We start from the raw sequence: 21,436 nt of genomic DNA, 5'->3' as shown, positions 1-21,436 counted from the left end.
CCCCGCAATCCAGAATGGGTCCCAGTTGTGCTAGGGGATTAAAGAGACATTAAAGGAATGGGGTGAGGACAGAGGAGCACTGAGGGCAAGAAGGGCAAGAAGAACAAGGCTGGCAGTAGGAGAACTATGAAGGAGAGAGGCAAGAGGTGCTTAAGGAAAGCAACTGAAAAGGGGACAGGGGAAAAAAAAAAAAATCACACAGAGCTTCGACTGCAAAAAGCAGCCTGCTGCTATATCACTGAGATCCAGGGCTGGGAAGGAAAGTATTTATATCTGTTTAATTACTGATTTCTCTTTGAACGCTTATTCTAGGAAGTGGATTCATTTAAAAAAATTAAACTATGGAGCTGCTTCCATTAATGGAGCCAGCTAATACAATCCTTTCTTATCTTATTATTGTGATAGCCACTGAACATTTTCCATGCAGCCAAATATCCTTAACAACTGGAGTGCTGCAAACTCAGTGGAAGCAGTATGTACTGCACCATCACAAATCTGTCTAACATGATGTGTTATAAGGTTGTGCAGACAAAAGTTCACACCACAAGGGTTCAAAAAAAGAACTAAATAAGTTCATGGAAGATAGGTTCATCAATGGTTATTAGCCAGGATGGGCAGGGACAGTGTCCCTAGCCTCTGTTTGCCAGAAGCTGGGAATGGGCAACAGAGGATGGATCATTTGATGATCTCCTGTTCTGTTCATTCCCTCTGGGGCACCTGGCATTGGCCATTGTCAGAAGACAGGATACTGGGCTAGATGGACCTTTGATCTGACCCAGTATGGCCGTTATGTTCAAGTATTGCACTTAAGTTAATGATCAATTTAAGGCAAGTTAACAAAGCTTATCCTTGTTTATTTAACACAACAACTTGTTATTCTTGATCATATTACTGTATGCTTCTCCCTTATTTGGCTGGATTAAAAAATGTTTAGACTTCCTACCCCCAACTAAGCTTGAATGTCATCTGCTCTTTGACTTTTTTTTTTACTAGCCAGATTTCAGACTACTTCTTCTCTTGAGATGTTATTCATGAGTTTGTCAACTTCTTCAGCCATCTTCTTGTTTCCTGTATTGTCTCTCCAAACTTTGCCAAAGAAAATTATGTATAGTTTTGTTTTTCAGAAAGAAAGGGACTATGGTGATGAGCCCTATAAAAGGTTACGGATACAGATAGAGATAGGAATTAGCCTTTAAATGTACTCTCATATGGTAAGGCTCTGAAATTTCACAGTATTATGGTTCATCTCCTTTAGATCCCCAGTTTTTTTTTTAAACCTATATTAAAAAGTATCTATGGAAAGAATGGTCAACAAATCCAAAACATACATAATCTCCATAAAGATGATCATTTCCTTAGTCTGACATTCCTACTGGCTCAAATATATGTATCAGCAACAAATGCATCAGGGCAAGGTAAAAGAAGTAAACAGCACCATAAAAGCCTGTGCAGTTAAAAAGGAGACTGTTAAAAGCTGAATGGGTTTTCATATCATTGAAGTTTATTTGGAAACCAGATGAAAGCTTCAAAATAAGGAGAAGAGAGGCAGACGCAGAGCAGGAAAGGGACAAAACCAGCTTTGGTTTCCTTCAAGTCTATCATATAGTGCTTTGATTATTTTAAACTATCAAAATAGGGGGGAGGTAAACACCCTTTTGGTCTCCCTTTACTGAAGTCCCTATGCATGTACCTACTCTACGTATGCAGGCTACATTAGGAGCGTAGGGTTGGAAGGTCATTGATGAGGAAATTCCAGGTGTGCACCATTGCGAGTTGGAAAATGCCTTGTTTAACATTAGAGAAGACCCAGCTGAACAGCCAAAGTGTGGCTTTGGACACCCAAGGCTTACTGGAAATCAGTCAGTGTGGAAACTCAGGACCAAAGACTAAGTCCCCAGTCCTGCAGTTACCACAGGTGTTCTTTAATGAGGTTCTGTACAGGCCCTGCAATCAACTCACAGACTGTAAATTGCAGGATCGGGGCTTAAATCCATACTCTAATTTGTTTTTCCTTTTCCTTGAGACCTTTGCATTAACTGTTACTTTTGCCTCTCTATGAAAGGAATTCTTTCACTCTGTTTGAGCCAGTTTGCAATACCACGTGTCAGACATATCCTCTCACAGACACTCTGATCCTGCAAAGCCTTCAGAACCCTAGTTACAAGAGAGCAATTTAACATTCTAGTCAGTTTTCTGTTTAAGCAGAATCTGAGCTACTGCAGTAACTGCATTTGGAAATGAATTATCCTAATTGCCTTGCTGGAAATTAATGAAATGTCCTAATTTTGAAGATTTCAAATTATCAATAGTGCACACAATGTGAAGTACAAAGAGTATGAAAAAAATGGCATGGAACAAAAAGGAAATATGTTTTCTACTACTCAGGCTCCAAAATAAACAATTAAAAAAAAGTATTTTGTGCTTAATGAAAAATCTATTGTTTTATTTTTTTTTTAAACTTTTCCTTGTAATGTCTCTTTAGAGTTATAGAGGATGTGTTTCTCCTCCACCTCCCCCGATAGAGATCCCATTAATAAGCTCTGAAAATCCTTGATGGATTTTCTGAGATTTTTCCCCACAGAAACAGAGAAAATACATTTTGGCTTACTACTACTTTTGAGCAAACATTGACTTCTTTGATATTGGTCTGAGTATGGTGCCTGAAACCAAAATGCATTTTCTTTTTAAATAAAGAAACAACTTATGAGTTTGTGAAGACAAATTCCACATATTCTGGGGGAGGGGGAGTGGAGTATTTGACTGTGTGGGTGGGAGTGGGGACACTTTCAAATAGAGAAGAAATGAAGTAAAGAAGGAAAACACTAGCAATGTTCGGTTTGATTTGCACCAAGTGTACATACTCTTATGTATGTATTTTATTCATGCAATAGTCCTGATGAAGTTGTACTTTAAATGCTTGCAGGACCTGGACCTTCATAAACTTCACACTGCTTCCTTGTGCATAGTTTTTGATTAAATTACACAACATAAGACTGTTTTGGTTGCACATGTCCTATTTTGCCAGATGACGCCCATTGATAATTTTGCATGTTATTTTTGCCATTTGGCTGGGAAATTCTTACATTACCAGGCAAGAGGCAATGCGAGCAGCAGCATGAGCACTCTGTCGCTACCTTTATGGAGCCATGCTAATGAAATTGGAACTGTTACTTTTGCATCTCTTTAAAATGTTATCAGTTATTTCAAGAGCAAGTATGTCCAGTTCTACAGTATATGCACCAATACAAAATGGCTGCAAGCTAATTATTCCACTCTCTATGGCACTAGATGATCTCATCTGATGTTCAGTTTGCAGTAAGAGATAGAAACATGAGCATCCAAAGGAGAGCATCACAAATGATTAAAGGCCTGGAAAAAGAAGAGGAGATGTGGGCAGGTTCAGTCTACAGAACCTGATTTAATTGGGGACTGGTCCTGATTTAGTTGGGGACTGGTCCTGATTTGAGCAATAACCTCCTGAGGTCCCTTCCAACCCTGATATTCTATGATTCTATCACGGAGACATTATAACCATCAACAGCTATGGAAAAGGAATACTATAAAGAGGACAAGAACGATTTATTCTCATTAGTCAGCGGAAAGAAGCAGAAAAATGGGCTTAAGCTGCAGCAGAGAAAGTTTACATGAAATACTGCATGAAGGAAAACGAAGGCTAGTTGACTTAAAGGATCACACTGTCAAGGAGAGTTGTATCATCAACTTCAAGGATACTCACAGATGGACTTAGCATTCAATTGTCAGGCACTGTTTAAGAATATCCCACTTCCTAAGGCACATATACATGGCTGCATTGGTGGACACCAGCCACACATGAAGCTGTCACCAACCTGCCAAATCAGACATTTTTCCAAAGTGGGTCCATGCTAGCAGTAAACAACTGCCCGGTAGCTGTCTGTTTCCCATTAAATGGAGCTAGTTGCAATGGATAACTGAAAATTACAGTGCTAGGTCCAAATCCTTACAACAGATATGTGTACACAGACACACTGATGTTAACAAGGCTCTGTGTGGGTGCAAGTGTCCAGCAGCATAGATCCATTTACAGGTTTGGGTCTCATCAATTTCTCCCGTCATCATTGGACAAATCCTGCAGTCTTAATTTATTTCAATGGGAGTTTTCACTAAGAGGGTTGTTTGCTGAGGCACAGATTTCCCAGCCCCAAAATAAAAAAAAAAGACAGACAGTCACTCACTGTCTCTTCTCCAAGAACCCCTTTATGGGAACATCTAGAGCAGGGGTGGCCAGACTGCAGCTCGTGAGCCACATGCTGCTCTTTTACAGTTAAACTCCCCCCCCCCGTCCCATTTTCCACCTACCACACTATGTGGGAGCTTGGGTCTTCTACCTTAGCCCCACTGGGGACACCTGCCAGGGCTCAGAACTTCAGCCCCACTGAAGGTGCCTGCTGGAGCTCAGGGTTTCAGCTGCACTCTTAATGAAGCCCCGAGCCTCAGCAGGAGCCTCGCATGGGGCTGAAGCCCTTAGCCCCACCACCATGCCATAGGGCAGAAGCACTGAGCCCTGGCAGGTGTGCCCAGCTCTTGAACTTCTGAAGATTGTCATATGTGACTCGGAGGATCAGTAAGTTTGGCCACCCCTGTTCTAGAGTTTCCAAACAGAACAAAACAGCAGTAGCAAAATAAAGGTGGCAACTACAAATAATCTCCACAGTCATACAAACCAGTGGGCAGGGCTCCAACTCACACCCAGCTGTCTCATTAGTCATTAGCTCTTTATATTTCCCCTGCTCCCTCTAGTACGACAGGGTTAATTAGCTCCTGCATGAACTTTTTAGGATTTGGGGTAGGCAGTGCCCTTGTACCAAGTCACTAGGGTGTCTTGCCTGAGTGAGGCCTAAGAAAGAACTACAGGATTCAGCCCTGAGTGGAGAAGCCTTTTACATAGGAAAAGAGATCAGGTGGTGAGGAAACAGAGGAGAGGAGAAAAAAAGCATGAGGGGCAGCAACAAGAGTTGTGGTCTTAACATTGGCACGGAATACACTTTTCAGCTGTATAACTCTCTGACTCACAGCTATGTTCACACTATACAAACAGAGAAGTGAGGTCATCTAAAATACACTTACTGGAAGGTTGCAACTTAACACACAAGAACCAAAGGGGGAGGAATGAACAACGAAGCAAGCTGGATCCTAAGGCAGAGATGCACAACTCCCCAACCTTGCTTTTGGCTGACTCTTTGCACCTTGACTGTAGAAAGACCGAGATTGCATGCTTGCTTACGGAAACCTCTAGCCTGCAAGCAGGGCCAGGAAAAACCCTGAGAATCTAAAGTGATAACTTCTAATTTTAAGACATTTTTCAATACACCACAGTCACTAAAGTTTAGAGGGGAGCTGCCAAATTTGGAGATTATGGTCCAAGCCATAAACCTGGGATCCAGAATTGAACTTTTGGGCGTGTCGAGGGGCGCTTAGATCCCAAGGTTTGGTTCAGGACCATCTTTGGACAAACCATGCTTGGTGGTCCACTGGACCAGTGGTTCTCAAACTAGAGCCGCTGCTTGTTCAGGGAAAGCCCCTGGCGGGCCGGGCTGGTTTGTTTACCTGCTGCGTCCACAGGTTTAGCCAATCGCAGCTCCCACTAGCCGCAGTTCGCCGCTCCAGGCCAATGGGAGCTGTGGGAAGCAGCGTGGGCCAAGGGATGTGCTGGCTGCTGTTCCTGCAGCCCCCATTGGCCAGCAGTGGGGGACCGCGGCCAGTGGGAGCCACAATCGGCCGAACCTGTGGATGCAGCAGGTAAACAAACCAGCCCGGCCTGCCAGGGGCTTTCCCTGAACAAGCGGCGGCCCTAGTTTGAGAACCACTGTACTATACTATCACACAGTTTAAGATTAGGGGAGAATTACCTTAAAATGAAATCATGGTGAACTGCTCTCTGCTGTTCAGTAGATGTCATCTGAATGCCAACAGTGAAAGGAAATATTTATCTCCACACTTCCCTGGGGAAACTGATACATGGGGATGGATTAGATGACTCACTAGCCAATAATGACGGAGTGTAGGGTTGCCATCTGGCCAGGTTTTACCCAGACAGTCTGGTTTTTGGCTTCTGTGTTGGGTGCCATAATTAGGGTTGCCGTGTTCCTGGTTTTTGACCGGAAAGTGCAGTCCAAAAGGGAACTGGCAACCTTAAATGGCATCTGAACTAGAAGTCCGGTTACCGCAGGGCAGGGCCCTCATTCATTAATCCACACCAGCCCCTGTTGAGCCAGGGTTGCCTCCTACCTACAGGCAGGCTCTTTGAGACAATCCAGCAAGCAACCATAAGAAGGGGGTGGGAGAGGAGCAAGCAATGGGGGCAGGGCCTTGTGGGGGAAGAAGCAGAACAGGGGCAGGACCTCAAGGGTCCAGTTACCAACAATTAGAAAGGTGACAACCCTATGAATGAGTGCGATCCTGAAAGGTGTAGTGATGGAAGATTTACTTGTGTATAGATTTCAGAGTAGCAGCCGTGTTAGTCTGTATTCGCAAAAAGAAAAGGAGTACTTGTGGCACCTTAGAGACTAACCAATTTATTTGAGCATAAGCTTTCGTGAGCTACAGCTCACTTCATCGGATGCATACTGTGGAAACTGCAGAAGACATTATATACACAGAGACCATGAAACAATACCTCCTCCCACCCCACTCTCCTGCTGGTAATAGCTTATCTAAAGTGATCACTCTCCTTACAATGTGTATGAGAATCAAGGTGGGCCATTTCCAGCACAAATCCAGGTTTTCTCACACCCCACCCCACACCCACACAAACTCACTCTCCTGCTGGAGAGAGTGGTCACTTTGGATGGGCTATTACCAGCAGGACAGTGAGTTTGTGTGTGTGTGTGTGTGGGGGGGGGCAGAGGGTGAGAAAACCTGGATTTGTGCTGGAAATGGCCCAACTTGATTATCATATACATTGTAAGGAGAGTGATCACTTTAGATAAGCTATTACCAGCAGGAGAGTGGGGTGGGAGGAGGTATTGTTTCATGGTCTCTGTGTATATAATGTCTTCTGCAGTTTCCACAGTATGCATCCGATGAAGTGAGCTGTAACTCACAAAAGCTTATGCTCAAATAAATTGGTTAGTCTCTAAGGTGCCACAAGTACTCCTTTTCTTCTTGTGAATAGAGTAGAGAATTAGGCCCTAAACAACCTGTGTAATTCAGAGGATTCTGGAACTCACTGAATACCATCTTGCAATTACAGAGGACAGTTGTCTACAGGAATGTTTTGAAGAGCCTCTTGCCTCCAGTTTAATGGACTCATTTTCAGGCCTTTAAAATCTGATTGCACAAAGACTGCAGTTTTATTTTCCATTTGTCTAAGTAGATTTCTATTGGTAACAGATTGTATGGATTTTTTTTTAATTGAGCATAAAGACTGAAAAAAACTAGATTTTTTTAAACTGTAAATGCAAAGTATAAGTGTTCTGTAAACAAGTGTTCCACTGTGTCCTTTCTCTTTTCATCCTGCATGGCAAGGGATGTTTGTTTTCATTTGTACAATGTCATCTCCTTGGATTTTATGATAGCAGGTTTGTTTTTTAGGAAGGTGGATTTTATTGGAAACTATTTTTACACAAGGTCAGATATAAAAAAAAAAAAGAGTCAAGGCTGGTTGCTGAACAAGAGGGGCCATTGCAACCTTTTTCTTTCTTAGTCGCTTGACTACACTTTCATTTTCTACCTTTTGCAGATTTATTTTTTCAGGATAAGCTTTTTTTTCAGGTTTGTTCTGAACACATGCAATTTGGAAATCAACTTTTACAAGTAAATGTAACCTCACAGCATGTTACAGACTTGAAGTCAAGCAACCCAATAAGCACAAACTGACTGTAGCTAGTAGTAGGTGTTTTCAAGCTCTTGTCACCCTGTTGATTAATTGTTTCCCTATTTTGGCTTTCAAAGATATTCTATAGGGTTTTGTCCAGGCATTTGAGTTTCATTTCCAAATTGAATTTGAACAGATGCTATTGCTGGCTAAGTTCCTGACAGATGATTCCCTCTCATTGTCAGGCATCCTGATGGAACAGAAACAGTTTGAAAGAGTTTCAGATTTTACTTTGGTCTGATTGTTCTTCAAATTCCTTAATAGTACAGAGCTAGAAAGACAGTCAGAAGATTTCCCAACGTTCCAGGTGTAAGGAGTGTTCCTGTCATGCAAAGAAAAGGAGGTGGCCAGAATGCCTCTGCATTCTAGCTATTCCCAGCTGCCAGAAAAATCCCCTGAGCTCATAGTTATCTGTGTGTTAATTAGAGCAGCCTTGGGGCTATTCTAATTTATGCTAGAGGCTGAATTGATCCCTGGATAGCCCCAGAATAGAGAGAGAATAAAAAAGGTGGCACAAACTGTCTTTGTCTTGCCTGTTTCTAATTTTGGAAGAGGCAGGAAGTTAATCAGATTCATGACTGCATGATTATCTTCCCAAACAGAAGAAAACTTATGTGAAGTTATCCAGAACTAAATAGCCCATACATACGAAGAGTAGATCATTTTACAACTTGTTAGATGTTCAAGCATTCAACACTAGAGAATTAAATTAATATAAAAAGTGAAACTTCCAACTAGTGTTTATGATCTTTTGTCCCACAGTTGTCCCATGTTAGCTCCACCCTTTTCCCTCCTTGAGTTTCAGTAAAAGAAAGAAAGGAAACTGAAACAGTTTCTAGTGAGCAGGACTAATTTAAACGAGCTGCACTTTGAAAGAAAAGAAAAACAGCAAGATCAACAGAATAGTTAACATTATCATTAACAGTGTTCAGTGTAGAAATAACTTGGAAACAAAAAATAATTAAATTTGGGTGAAAAAAAATGTAAGTAATTAATAGTTTTGCCCAGCTAAGCATACATATAGGAGGTGCATATGCATACACAGAGCATACAGCCTGCAGAATATCTAGTTACAATAACTAAAAGTTAAAATTAGAGATGGCTGGAACCCAGTTAGTTTTAAACTACAGCTCAGGGTTAAGGCTTTGGCTTTACATTTGTCAGGGTTAAGCATTTACAAACTAGTCTTCAATTCCTGCCATCATGGGTTGCATCCAAACTGCATAAGGAAATCAGTTCTAGCTCAGAACCAAAGTTGATTTTTTGGATCTGGCAGTTTTTAATCCATCTCCTGTGATTAAATTTAGGTGAAAAAGATTATCAGAATTGGCTTTGACATTCCGGTTCAAGACCTTCTCTAATTAAGAGTCCATACACGTATTCACAATGTACGTAATACCATCTGCTTAGAAACAGATGGTAATAGAGATACACACCAAATTCTGTAAGCCCACTGCACCTAATGCACGCACACAAAGCCTATGTTTTTTACATGAACATATTAAGTACATGTGCATGGTCACACAGCAATATTATCTCTGAATCATATCTCCAGAGTCTTCATAAGAGCTCAGCTCTCATTTAGGCACAAATAAGTGGTCAGATTCTCAGAAAAAAGTTAAGGGCCAAGCATTTTGAAAGTCTGACCCTAAACTCTTTAAAAAAAAATTTCCTCTGTACTCACATCCTTTATATAAATACACACACTGAGTCTGGTGAAACACTGGCACTTAATACTCACAATATTATTTTGTAAATACATATAAACTTGGCTAGACTGGTTGCTACTTACTGCTGCTCCTGTTGCAAGGTTGGTTTTTGGCACCCCAATTTTTCTGCAGAAGTCAGGTCCCCCCTAGGATTTCCAGCTCCCTCTGTCAGCCTAGAGTTCTCCCACTCCTGATAACCCCTAGAATAGGAGGTGGTGGAGGTAGCAGCCACCCTGTGCCTGCTGTCTTTTTCCAATCTTGTTGCCCCATACATAGTCTCGAAGGGTGTCCTGTCTTGTCAAAGAAGGCTGTAAATCCCGCCTAGCCAGGGACTTTTGACAAGGAACCAGGAAATGAAAGAAAAAACTGCTGAGTTACAGTCAGTTGGTTTCAATTTCTTATAAGACCACCCCAAATCAGCTCCTCCCTGCTCTGACAGGTGCAGGAGCACTTCCCCTTCTCATTCACCCAATCACCTCTACTCCATCTGGAGTTCAAGCTGATCACTTGAGTGACAAGGGCACAAAAGGTAACTGGGAACTGGCGTTTTTTTTTTTGAAACAGATAGAAAGCTTTTCTGCTCTCATTCTAATGGCCCAGCTGGGTGACAGTTTGTGCAGCCTCAGCTCTCTTTGAATTAACATATCTGAAATATCTAAAGTAGGGGTTGGGTAAAATCTAGATCCCTTTCACTTGTTGACCCCAATGCCGCAAATTACACTACCTAACTGGAGAACACGTCTAACTTTTCCTACTGCATCAAAAAAACCTGGCCCCTGACAAATTGTGGCTCAACAGTGTTGCAGTACCCGAGATCCAATACCTGGGTCCTGATAGATCCAGCAGATGTTTGGCTCCAACCCTCCTAATTTTACTGCCTGAAGAAAGAACAAATGTAGACACTCTTCTTAAACAAAATAGAAAACAAAACCAATAAAATCTGGATCCTATGCACCTTGCACAACAGCACTTCAAATATTCAGGTCTGGCATCAGAAATGTGCTGGATCCAGAACATTTTGGGAACCTGCTTCACAAATTTCACTGCTTTAGTAGAGAACAAGTTTAGCTGCTCCTATTCTAACAAAAAAATCTGGATTCCAATACATCCCAGTGCAACAGAGCTGGAAAAACCTAGATCCAACACACAAATTCTGCCAGATTCCTGCAAGTTGGAACCAGTCTCCCAAATGCCACTGGCTAAATAAAGAACAAGATAGCTGCTCAGATTGCACCAAAGAAACCTGGATGCTAATTCATTCAATAAAACAGTGTCAAAAAAATCCAGTGCTAACATGTGGATTCTCCTATATTCAGCCAGGTTTTGGTCCTAACAGCCCACATTTTATTGCCTAAACAGAGAACATATTTAGCTGCTACTGCACCTTAAAAATCCAGACCCCAGTGTAATAGTACCACAGAAACTCAGATCCAGCATCTGAATCCTGCTGGATCTTACCAGTTTTGGGTCACAAAACACAGAAATTGTATAACCAAAATAGAGAGCCAGTGTTGCTTCTACTATACTGGGGGAAAAAATTGGGAAAAAAATGTGAACACCATCATATCTGGTACAAAAACCAAACAAACAAAACAAAACAGCCACAAGTCTAATTTGACACCTTTATTCGGATAGATCCCGCAACTATTTTGCTGCAGGCCCATCATTTCTACTATCTATACTTATATACATATTCAGCTTTCTCCTAGCACCCCAGACTAATCGAGATTCCTAACTGGGACACATAGCCATGTAGTAGTAACATGTTGTGGGGAGAGGAGGTTTGTTTGTTTCTGCAGTGTAAAGGGATCCTACAAGGAATACAGAGCAGGACAGAAGGAATATTCTTTCTCGGTTCTTTCTTTCTACCACCCTATGCATCCTGTCTAACAGGAGTTAGTGGCCATATAGGCTCTTATGGACAAACAAACAACAGGGAGTTACTGGGCCTTCAGAAATCCAGCGGCAGTAAGGCACTTTCAGCCTGCTGCAGCATCAGGACCATTTTTACCCTTCCTGGGCAGCAGTAGCAGCAACACCAGCCCGTTATAGGGAAGCAATTACGGGGAATCCTTACGACGCTTTTCAATTGACAGCCTGTTTCGCCCTTAAGATGAAAGCGGGCAGGGAGAACAGCACACATCACATGCTGAGCCACATCAATCACTGATTTCTCTGGTCAAGCTTTCTGATTGGCCGAGCCCGGGGCTGGGAGCCAATCAACAACAAGCGGCAAGGCGCCCCGGCAACAAGCTACCCCGGCTGTGGAAACCAATCAGATAAGCATCTGCGAGGGCCCCAGCCCTCGGGGAAGCCCCAAAAAATTCTGGAAATGGAAAGTCAAAGCATATGTGATTTTATATGTTTATTTGAATGCTATTTACCAAATAAATAAATTGATGTTGCTACATTCGTCATCTATAATTCAGTTAGTACAAAAATCTGGGTTACTGTGGTGAAAATAGTGTATCAAGCCTTGGTTCAGGAACCAATCCCCCCCCCTTTATACCATTGATTCCTACTGGAAAAGTGGTTTCGACGTACAACATTTTGATTTACCGTGCAGTTCTGAGGAACGAATTGTGTCGTAAGTCTGAGGATCCCAACATTGTCATTTGAATTTCTGGCAACAGCTTTCTTCTGGTCTGATGGCTCCTAGCTGCCTCCAACTGTCACATATTTCTAGAACTGGTGATTCCTTTCCTAGGGGCCTGTGACATTTCTCCCTGATTGCCACATTAGTGTTGACATGGTTCATATGGTGATGGTTCATGTAAGCGCTAAAGACACTGTATCACGGGATATCTCACAGATAATAGATGACTCCAGGGAACTCAGAAGCATGCCGAAAACAAAGAATGTCCAAGCAATGTTCTCTGAGATCCTTCCTGTCCCACGAGGGAAGGATGGCAGAGGGCAGAAGATTCTGGAAGTGAACTGCTGGAAGTGAACCTCCAGGTAAATGACATAGGGTGTAGGGTTTAGGTTTTGTGGAATATTGGTCCACATTCTGTGGGGAGAGCAGGCTTTATAATTTGGATGGCCTCCACCTCATTAGAAGTGGAACCAATATTCTCAGGAACAGGCTTGCTAGAACAGCGAGGAGGGCGTAAAACTAATAGCAATAGGGAAGGGTAAAAAGAGGGAAGAGCTGAACACTTGGCACAAAATCGAGATTTTGAGAACAAAATTAATCAAGGAACCAAAGGATGTGCAGAGAAGAAGTGTTATTATACCAGAGGATTTCTATATGATTTTTAATTGTATATAGTTTAAAGATCCCAAACTAATGTTAATTAGAAGGCCAAACTGCTCAGCACATCTGGGACAGAGAGTCTGTTCTCAGAAGAGATAAGACTTTTCAAAAACAACTGTTCCTCAGAACAGCACACAGAGACTCCCACCCTTCTCACGTTCTTTATCCTGCTTGTTATGTATGTTATATGGTAAGGGGGTTAAGCAGTTTCATTACATTCTAGGAGTTGTTAAAGTCAGAAGAGATATATGTTGAAATAAAGCTCGAGAATGCATGTGAATGGATGTTGTGTGAGAAGATGCATGGTTAGGAGTACCAGCCTAAGAGTTACCACTTCAGTATCGATCGGCCGAAGAATGCACTAAGTGGAGATAAGCGGATGGCCCCCGGAGTGCAGACTGGAATCCACACAACAGCCTCAAGAATGGGAGAACCGAATAACAAGATAACATCTGGCAGCACGGAGCCGTCAAGGATGTGCCATGTGCTGACTGATTCAGCAACAGCATGATAAAGCCACCTCCATAGACTGGCATAGGAATAAAACTCCTATAAAAACAGACCCTAAAGACTAAGGACTTTGAGTCTGGCTCTGCAACCACCCTCCAGGAGCATCGGATGCGCATCTGACAAAGATTCAGCTCCACCGTCATGGCCAAGTTACCTGGCCAGTAACTTGGCATGAGCAACCTCTAGGCTGGTAACTATAACAACTTTGCAGAACTTCGCAAAAAGAAAAGGAGTACTTGTGGCACCTTAGAGACTAACCAATTTATTTGAGCATGAGCTTTCGTGAGCTACAGCTCACTTCATCGGATGCATACTGCGGAAACTGCAGAAGACATTATATACACACAGAGACCATGAAACAATACCTCCTCCCACCCCACTGTCCTGCTGGTAATAGTTTATCTAAAGTGATCATCAAGTTGGGCCATTTCCAGCACAAATCCAGGTTTTCTCACCCTCCGCCCCCCCCCCAACAAGCTCACTCTCCTGCTGGTAATAGCCCATCCAAAGTGACCACTCTCTTCACAATGACAGGTTTCAGAGTAACAGCCATGTTAGTCTGTATTCGCAAAAAGAAAAGGAGTACTTGTGGCACCTTAGAGACTAACCAATTTATTTGAGCATGAGCTTTCGTGAGCTACAGCTCACTTCATCGGTCTGATGAAGGTCCGATGAAGTGAGCTATAGCTCACGAAAGCTCATGCTCAAATAAATTGGTTAGTCTCTAAGTTGCCACAAGTACTCCTTTTCTCTTCACAATGTGTATGATAATCAAGGTGGGCCATTTCCAGCACAAATCCAGGTTCTCTCACTCCCTCACCCCCCTCCAAAAACCACACACACAAACTCACTCTCCTGCTGGTAATAGCTTATCCAAAGTGACCACTCTCCCTACAATGTGCATGATAATCAAGGTGGGCCATTTCCAGCACAAATCCAGGTTTTCTTACCCCCCCCTCCCACCCCCATACACACACAAGGAGAGTGAATTTGTGGGGGGGGGAGGGTGAGAAAACTTGGATTTGTGCTGGAAATGGCCCAACTTGATGATCACTTTAGATAAGCTATTACCAGCAGGAGAGTGAGTTTGTGTGTGTATGGGGGTGGGAGGGGGGGTGAGAAAACCTGGATTTGTGCTGGAAATGGCCCACCTTGATTATCATGCACATTGTAGGGAGAGTGGTCGCTTTGGATAAGCTATTACCAGCAGGAGAGTGAGTTTGTGTGTGTGGTTTTTGCAGGGGGGTGAGGGAGTGAGAGAACCTGGATTTGTGCTGGAAATGGCCCACCTTGATTATCATACACATTGTGAAGAGAGTGGTCACTTTGGATGGGCTATTACCAGCAGGAGAGTGAGTTTGTGTTGGGGGGGGGAGGGTGAGAAAACCTGGATTTGTGCTGGAAATGGCCCAACTTGATGATCACTTTAGATAAACTATTACCAGCAGGACAGTGGGGTGGGAGGAGGTATTGTTTCATGGTCTCTGTGTATATAATGTCTTCTGCAGTTTCCACAGTATGCATCCGATGAAGTGAGCTGTAGCTCATGAAAGCTCATGCTCAAATAAATTGGTTAGTCTCTAAGGTGCCACAAGTACTCCTTTTCTTTTTGCGAAGACAGACTAACACGGCTGTTACTCTGAAATTTGCAGAACTTGTATGTGTATGCGTGTGGGAGTGAATGGGATGTAGTAAATATGACTGTTTACTTGGTTTGCCTCTTTTGGTATTTTGTGTGAGTACATGGGATAGAATGTTTATGATTACTTGTTTACTGTGCCTCATTTTGTATTCACAATAAACACGGCATTTTGTCTTACCCCCTTTTATAAGATCCTGTTGGGTTTTATTTTATTGGTATAACAGAAGTTCTTTAATTGCCTATACACCAATGCTAGGACCCTGGGTAACAAACAAGAGCAATTGGAATTGCTCATTTATGAGCAGAAATTTGATCTCGTTGGTATTATTGAATCCTGGTAGGATTAATCACATGATATGAATATTAAAACCAATGGTTATACCTTATTTAGGAAGAATGGAGATGGCAAAAGGGGAGGGGAAATGGCACTTTATGTCAAAAATGACATTACCTGTTGCCAAATCACTGAGAACTCAGAAAAAAAAATCTCAAATGCTTATGCATCAATGTTCTAACAGATAAAGCACAAGATGGGATATTAATTGGTGTCTGCTACAGATCACCAAATCACATTAGGGAATAGGATGACCAGCTCCCTACACACCTATCTATAATGTATAGAAAAAAAAGCTGCACAATCATGGGGACCTCAGTTTGAATGACGTATGCTGGGAGTCTTATGCTGTCAGTACTAAAACTTCCTTGGAATTTCTAAGTATGATAGATGCCAATTTCCTAACCCAAAAAGTGTTGCAGCCAACATGGGGGAATTCTATATTAGGCTGCATCTTGACAAATAAAGAGGAACTGATCAAAGAACTAAAAATTAAGAGTCATTAGGTACAAGTGATCATTACTTGATCCCATTTATTATGTGAAAACAATAAAATCCAGATATAGATCTATCTATCTATCTACCTATCTATATTGGTGCTTTACAATCATAGTATCACAAAGCTTAAAACAATTATAAGCCAAATCAGCTGGGAGAAAGAATTTAATCAGAAAAACGTGAATGATATGTATGAATTGTTTAAGAACATTTTATTAGATGCCCTGTAGCAAAGAGGTGTGCCTTCCCTCTGTGATTGACAGCAAGGGAGGTCCAGACACCCACTGGTGGGCAGAACCAGGAAGTCCATGCCCATCACGCCGGAAGTAGAGGGGCGCAACAGGAACTGGAAGTATAAGAGGCGGGCCCTGCAACTCAATTGGGCTGGAGCCACCAAGGGAGACAGATGCATCCAGCCTGCAGCTGGAACCAGAACCCCGCAGGAGACTTCTGTTGTCCCGAGAATGCTCCCAAGCTACCAGAACTGCCAGACACACCTGATGCTGAGGAGCTGCTGGGATTGCCCCTGGCAGTGTACCCTGGGGAGATGGAAGACAAACCTAGGACCCATGTACACCCTAAGCGGAGGGGAGGAAGTAGCCCAGGGCCAGTTGACTACAATCCGGCTGGGTTGCTGGCTGACTCCAAGTCAGTGTGTTGTGGCTGGATCTCCACTCTGCCACTGTTAGGGCCCTGGGCTGGGATGCGGTGGAGTTGGGTGGGTCTGTGTCCCCCTGCCACCCAACTCATGGAGTAGCAGCCTCCTCTCCTTAGTCCAGGAGGCCTGTCTTAATCTACTGTCCTCTGAGATAAGATGCTAGACTGTGTTTGGGGCTCACCACTGCCTAAAGGCCAGGCTCCTAGACTCTTACCTGCTCCACCTGGCTTGAGGGCTGGAGCTCTAGACTGCTTGGTGCCCTGCCCTGCCTAAGGGCCTGGGCCCCTGAACTTTTCCCTGCTTGACCCTGCCTGAGGGAGGGAACCCTAGACTGCTTGGGGCCCTGTCGTGCCTGAGCCTCTGGACTATTCACTACTCTAGCCTGCCTAAGGGTTTGAGCCCTAGAGACTATTAATTTTCCCCCTTTGTTAGACTGCTATTCCAGAGGTGTGACAGCAAAAAGGTGTTGCCTCCCTCAGAGATTGACAGCGAGGGAGGGCCACACCCCCTACATACCTACTGATTGAAAGAGTGGCCTGATTTAGACGGGGAAGTGAAGGCTGCTATAAATAAATAAACAAACAAATAAATATTTAATGGACCAATAGCTTTGTTAGGATTCTTTTTGTTCCTAATATACTTTTATTTTTATTTATTTATTTATAGCTGCCTTCACTTCCCGGTCTAAATCAGGCCACTTTTTAATATTTATTAATTTTTAATATTTATTTATTTATTTACTTACTTATAGCTGCCTTCTCTTCCCTGTCTATATATATATATAAATGGAAGAAAAGGGATGTTGATAGTAGTGAATTTAAATTAGAAGCCAGGAATTATAGAAAGTTGATAAGGGAAGCAAACCTATGGCCAGCAGTATAAAAAAACCTCCTTCTTATTCTCCTTAAAAGTATATTAGGAACAAAAAGAATCCTAACAATGCTATTGGTCCATTACTAGATCGAAATGATAGAATTATCAATAATAATGCAGAAAAGGCAGAAGTTTTCAATAAATATTTCTGTTCTGTATTTGGGGGAAAAATCATCATATCATATGATGGTGATAATACTTTTTCCATTCCACTAATATATCAAGGGAATGTTAAACAACAGCTACTAAAGTCAGACGTTTTAAAATCAGCACGTCCAAATAACTTGCACCCAAGTGTTTTCAAAGACTTGACTGAGGAGCTCCCTGGGCCATTAATGTTGATTGTCAATTAGTATTGGAACACTGGAAAAAGTTCAAGAAGACTAGAAGAAAGCTAATGTTGTGCCAGTACCTAAAAAGGGTAAACAGGATGACTCAGGCAATTATAGGCCTGTCAGTCTGACATCAATCCTGGGCAAGATAAGAGAGCAGCTGATACAGAAGTCAATTAATAAAGAATTAAAGGAGGATAATATAATTAATGCCAGCCAACATGGGTTTATGGAATATAGATCCTGTCAAACTACCTGGATTACAAGTTTAGTTGGTAAAGGTAACAGTATTTATGTGATATACTTACACTTCTGCAAGTTGTTTGAATTGGTAACACATGACATTTTGATTAGAAAACTAGAATGATATAAAATTAACATGGGACACAGAGGCGAACTGATAGGTCTCAAAATGTAATTGTAAATGGGGAATCATCATCAAGCAGGTCTGTTTTTAGTGGGGCTTCACAGGAATTGATTCTTTGACTGGCGTTATTTAAGATTTTATCAATGGCCTGGAAGAAAACATAAAATCATCACTGATAATATATGCAGATGACACAAAAATTGGGGCAATGGTCAATAATGAAGACAATAGGTTACTGATAAAGACAGGGCCGGCACCAGCGTTCCAAGCAGGTGCTTGGGGCGGCAGTTAGAAAGGGGTGGGAGTTCCACCGGCCATGGCGGCAATTCAGCGGCAGCTTCTGCCCTTTGCTGGCCGCAGTGGCAAATCGGCGGCAACTTCTTCCTTTTGCCATCCGCGGTGGCAGTTTTTTTTCACTGCTTGGGGTGGCAAAAACTGTAGAGCCGGCCCTGGATACAGAGTCTTCTCCTTGAGCTGCCACCTTGACATGTTGGAGAAGCTTGTGTATACTTAAGGCCCTACGAGCGATGCCATCTGGAGTCTTGTACTCCTGGTAGGATCACCCATCGAAGTCAAGGTACCACATAAAGTGCAGCCCACCACAGCACAACCTAGTATAAAATCTCAATGGCAGAACAGGCAGATGAAGCAGGACATTTATGGAGGCAGAAGAAGGCTGCAACGGAGCCAGACGAAGGCTGCAACAGAGGAGAAACTCCCGGTCATCTTAGACCTTGCCACCAGACACAGGTGCCTCTTCTGCCAAGATTTGTGTGGCTGCTGGTGTGCATCAGCTCCCCCACATTAAACTACTCACACGCAGGCTTCTTTCAGAGGAAGAACTTTTCCCCCACCGCTACCCATAAAAGTCCTGCGGCAATGGGCGAGTGACTACGGGGATAGGTGAAGTGATCACCAGGAGTCACTAGTCACAGACCCACACACAGGTGGTGATTGCAAGATGGTCGTCATGTGCCCCTGGACTGGGATAGGGGGCATTTTTGGCAGCAGTGGTCATGACTGAGCAGGCCTTTTTAGGAACCCTTCTGCTCACCCCATATGGGAAAGAGGCTATAAAAGGTGCCCCAATCATAGACTATCCGACCATACCTGACTGGATAACCGTGTCCAGAGGGATCACTCCCAATGCAGTCGAAAAACAAAAATGTTTCTTGCAACTTGGAATGTCCATACCCTACTAGACGAATCAAAAAGTGAAAGACTCAAACACAGAATAGCAATTGTTGCCCGAGAACTCTCGAGGTACAACATCAACATCGCTGCTCTCAGCAAAACAAGACATGCAGATGAAGGCCACTTGAGGGAAGAGGAAACCAGCAAGCGATCCACGAATACACCGTGTTGGCTTTGCAATCAAAAACCTCCTAGTCAACCGCCAGACTGAACTCCCCGTTGGCATCAACAAGCGCCGTATGATCCTCCGCATCATATTGGTCAATAAGTCATTTGCCACTATTAGTACATGTGCATATGCACCAACTCTTGATGGTGAAGAAGAACAGAAAGAATCCTTTTACACTGACCTTGATAAAACTTTGCCATCCATTCCAAAAACAGATAAGATAATCCTCCTAGGGGACTTTAACGCAAGAGTTGGCTGAGATTCTAACATATGGAGTAGTGCCATTGCGAAAGAAGGAGTGGGAAAGACCAATTCCAATGGCATCCTTCTACTCAGCAAATGTATGGAGCATGACCTTGTGATCACAAACACAGTCTTCAGACAAAGAAACAAGTACAAAACAACTTGGCAACACCCCCGCTCAAAACAGTGGCACCTCCTAGACTATATCACTGTAAGAACATAAGATCTAAGAGATGTCCAAATCACCCGCATCAGGAGAGAAGCCGATGGTTGCTGGACTGACCACTGTCTGGTGACGTCAGTCATGTCCATCAGGATTACACCAAAACATAAAAAGCAATCCAAATCACACAGACAGCAATACAACGTCCAAAGACTTCAAACCTCAGTGCACTAGGAGAACTTCCAAACACTCCTCAGTGAAAAACTGGCCATGTGCACACCAGAAAATGACAACACAAGTGTCGAAAGACTGGGAAGCCCTAAAACAGACCATCCATGAGGTTTGCAAGGAATCCATTGGCCTTGCTACTCGCTGCCATCAGGACTGGTTTGATGACGACAACGTTGAGATTACATGATGGTGATAACACTTTTCCATCCCACTAATATATCACAGGAAATATCCTTTTGGATCAGAAGAGAAAAGCTTTCTGCGACTCGCAAAACCAACTACTATCCAGTCAGAGGCAGAGCTCTTTCCATCAGCTCAAAGCTGAAGTTCAAAGGAGGATCTGAGAAATCAAAAACAATTGGTAGGAGGACAAAGCAAAAGAAATCCAAACATTCGCTGATAGACATAATATGTGGAGCTTCTTTGTGAGACAAAGACCAAGCTCATGTAGCCTCACACCTCTGAGATCCGAAGATGGTTGTACCCTTCTTAAAGATAACAAATCCATCAAATAGCACTAGAAGGAACACTACAAAAAGCTTCTAAATTGAGAATAGACTGTGATTGATGACACCGTTGACTCCATCCCTCAGCACTCAATCTGGGAAACTCTTGCCAACCCACCAACACCCAAGGAAGTCTGCAAAGCAATTAAACAAATGAAAAACAATAAAGCACCAGGTCCTGATGGCATACCAGCTGAAGTACTGAAAGTGGAGGGATAAACACTGACTACCAAGCTTCACTTGCTGCTCCTCAAAATCTGGCACACCGAAGAAATCACTGCTGATTTACATAATGCTAACATCTTCACCATTTTCAAAAAGGGAGACCGGGCTGACTGTGGCAACTATCGAGGCATTGCCCTCCTCTCCATCACTGGGAAGATTCTTGCTAGAATCTTACTGAATCGCCTACTCCCTCTTGCAGAGGAAGTACTTCCAGGGTCTCAGTGCAGCTTCAGACCATCATGAGGCACAACTGACATGATTTTTGCAGCCAGGCAGATCCAGGAAAAATGCCAAGAACAACACCAGGAGCTGTATGTGGTCTTTATCGATCTGACCAAAGCCTTAGTCTATCAACTATGAGGCTCTGTGGAAAGTTTGGCTGCCCAAGCAAATTTATCCCCATTGTAAGACTCCTCCATGACCAGATGATTGCCTCCATCCTGTGCATACCTCTGAGCCCTTTGTCATCCAAAGTGGCGTAAAACAAGATTGTGTACTGGCACCCACCCTTTTCTCCATTTTCTTAATAGCTATGAAAACGCTAACCCAAGACCGTCTACCATAGGGCATTGGCATCCAGTGCCGGATTGACAACAACCTCTACAATCTTTCTCGTCTCCGTGCCGGAACTAAAGTAATATCTGCAACAATAACTGAACTCCAGTATGCGG

General features: G+C 43.0%; 1 protein-coding gene across 4 annotated transcripts in view; it reads right to left on the bottom strand.

The window, feature by feature from the left end:
- EPSTI1 (epithelial stromal interaction 1) overlaps positions 1 to 9,966 on the bottom strand; it is an 81,203-nt gene extending 71,237 nt beyond the window's left edge. The window contains exon 1 of one of the 4 annotated variants that reach the window (XM_073345481.1): positions 9,648 to 9,966. In XM_073345481.1, coding sequence (XP_073201582.1) covers positions 9,648 to 9,838 — 191 coding nt within the window. In that variant the 5' untranslated portion in view covers positions 9,839 to 9,966. The remainder of the gene's footprint in view (positions 1 to 9,647) is intronic. The other 3 variants (XM_073345463.1, XM_073345473.1, XM_073345490.1) reach the window with 3 other exon arrangements.
- Positions 9,967 to 21,436: the final 11,470 nt, after the last annotated feature.

This window comes from Lepidochelys kempii, chromosome 1 (assembly GCF_965140265.1).
Source record: "Lepidochelys kempii isolate rLepKem1 chromosome 1, rLepKem1.hap2, whole genome shotgun sequence".
Taxonomy (NCBI): Eukaryota; Metazoa; Chordata; order Testudines; family Cheloniidae; genus Lepidochelys; species Lepidochelys kempii.
The sequence above is the reverse complement of the archived record's forward strand: the minus strand, read 5'-3'. Positions and strand labels throughout refer to the sequence as shown.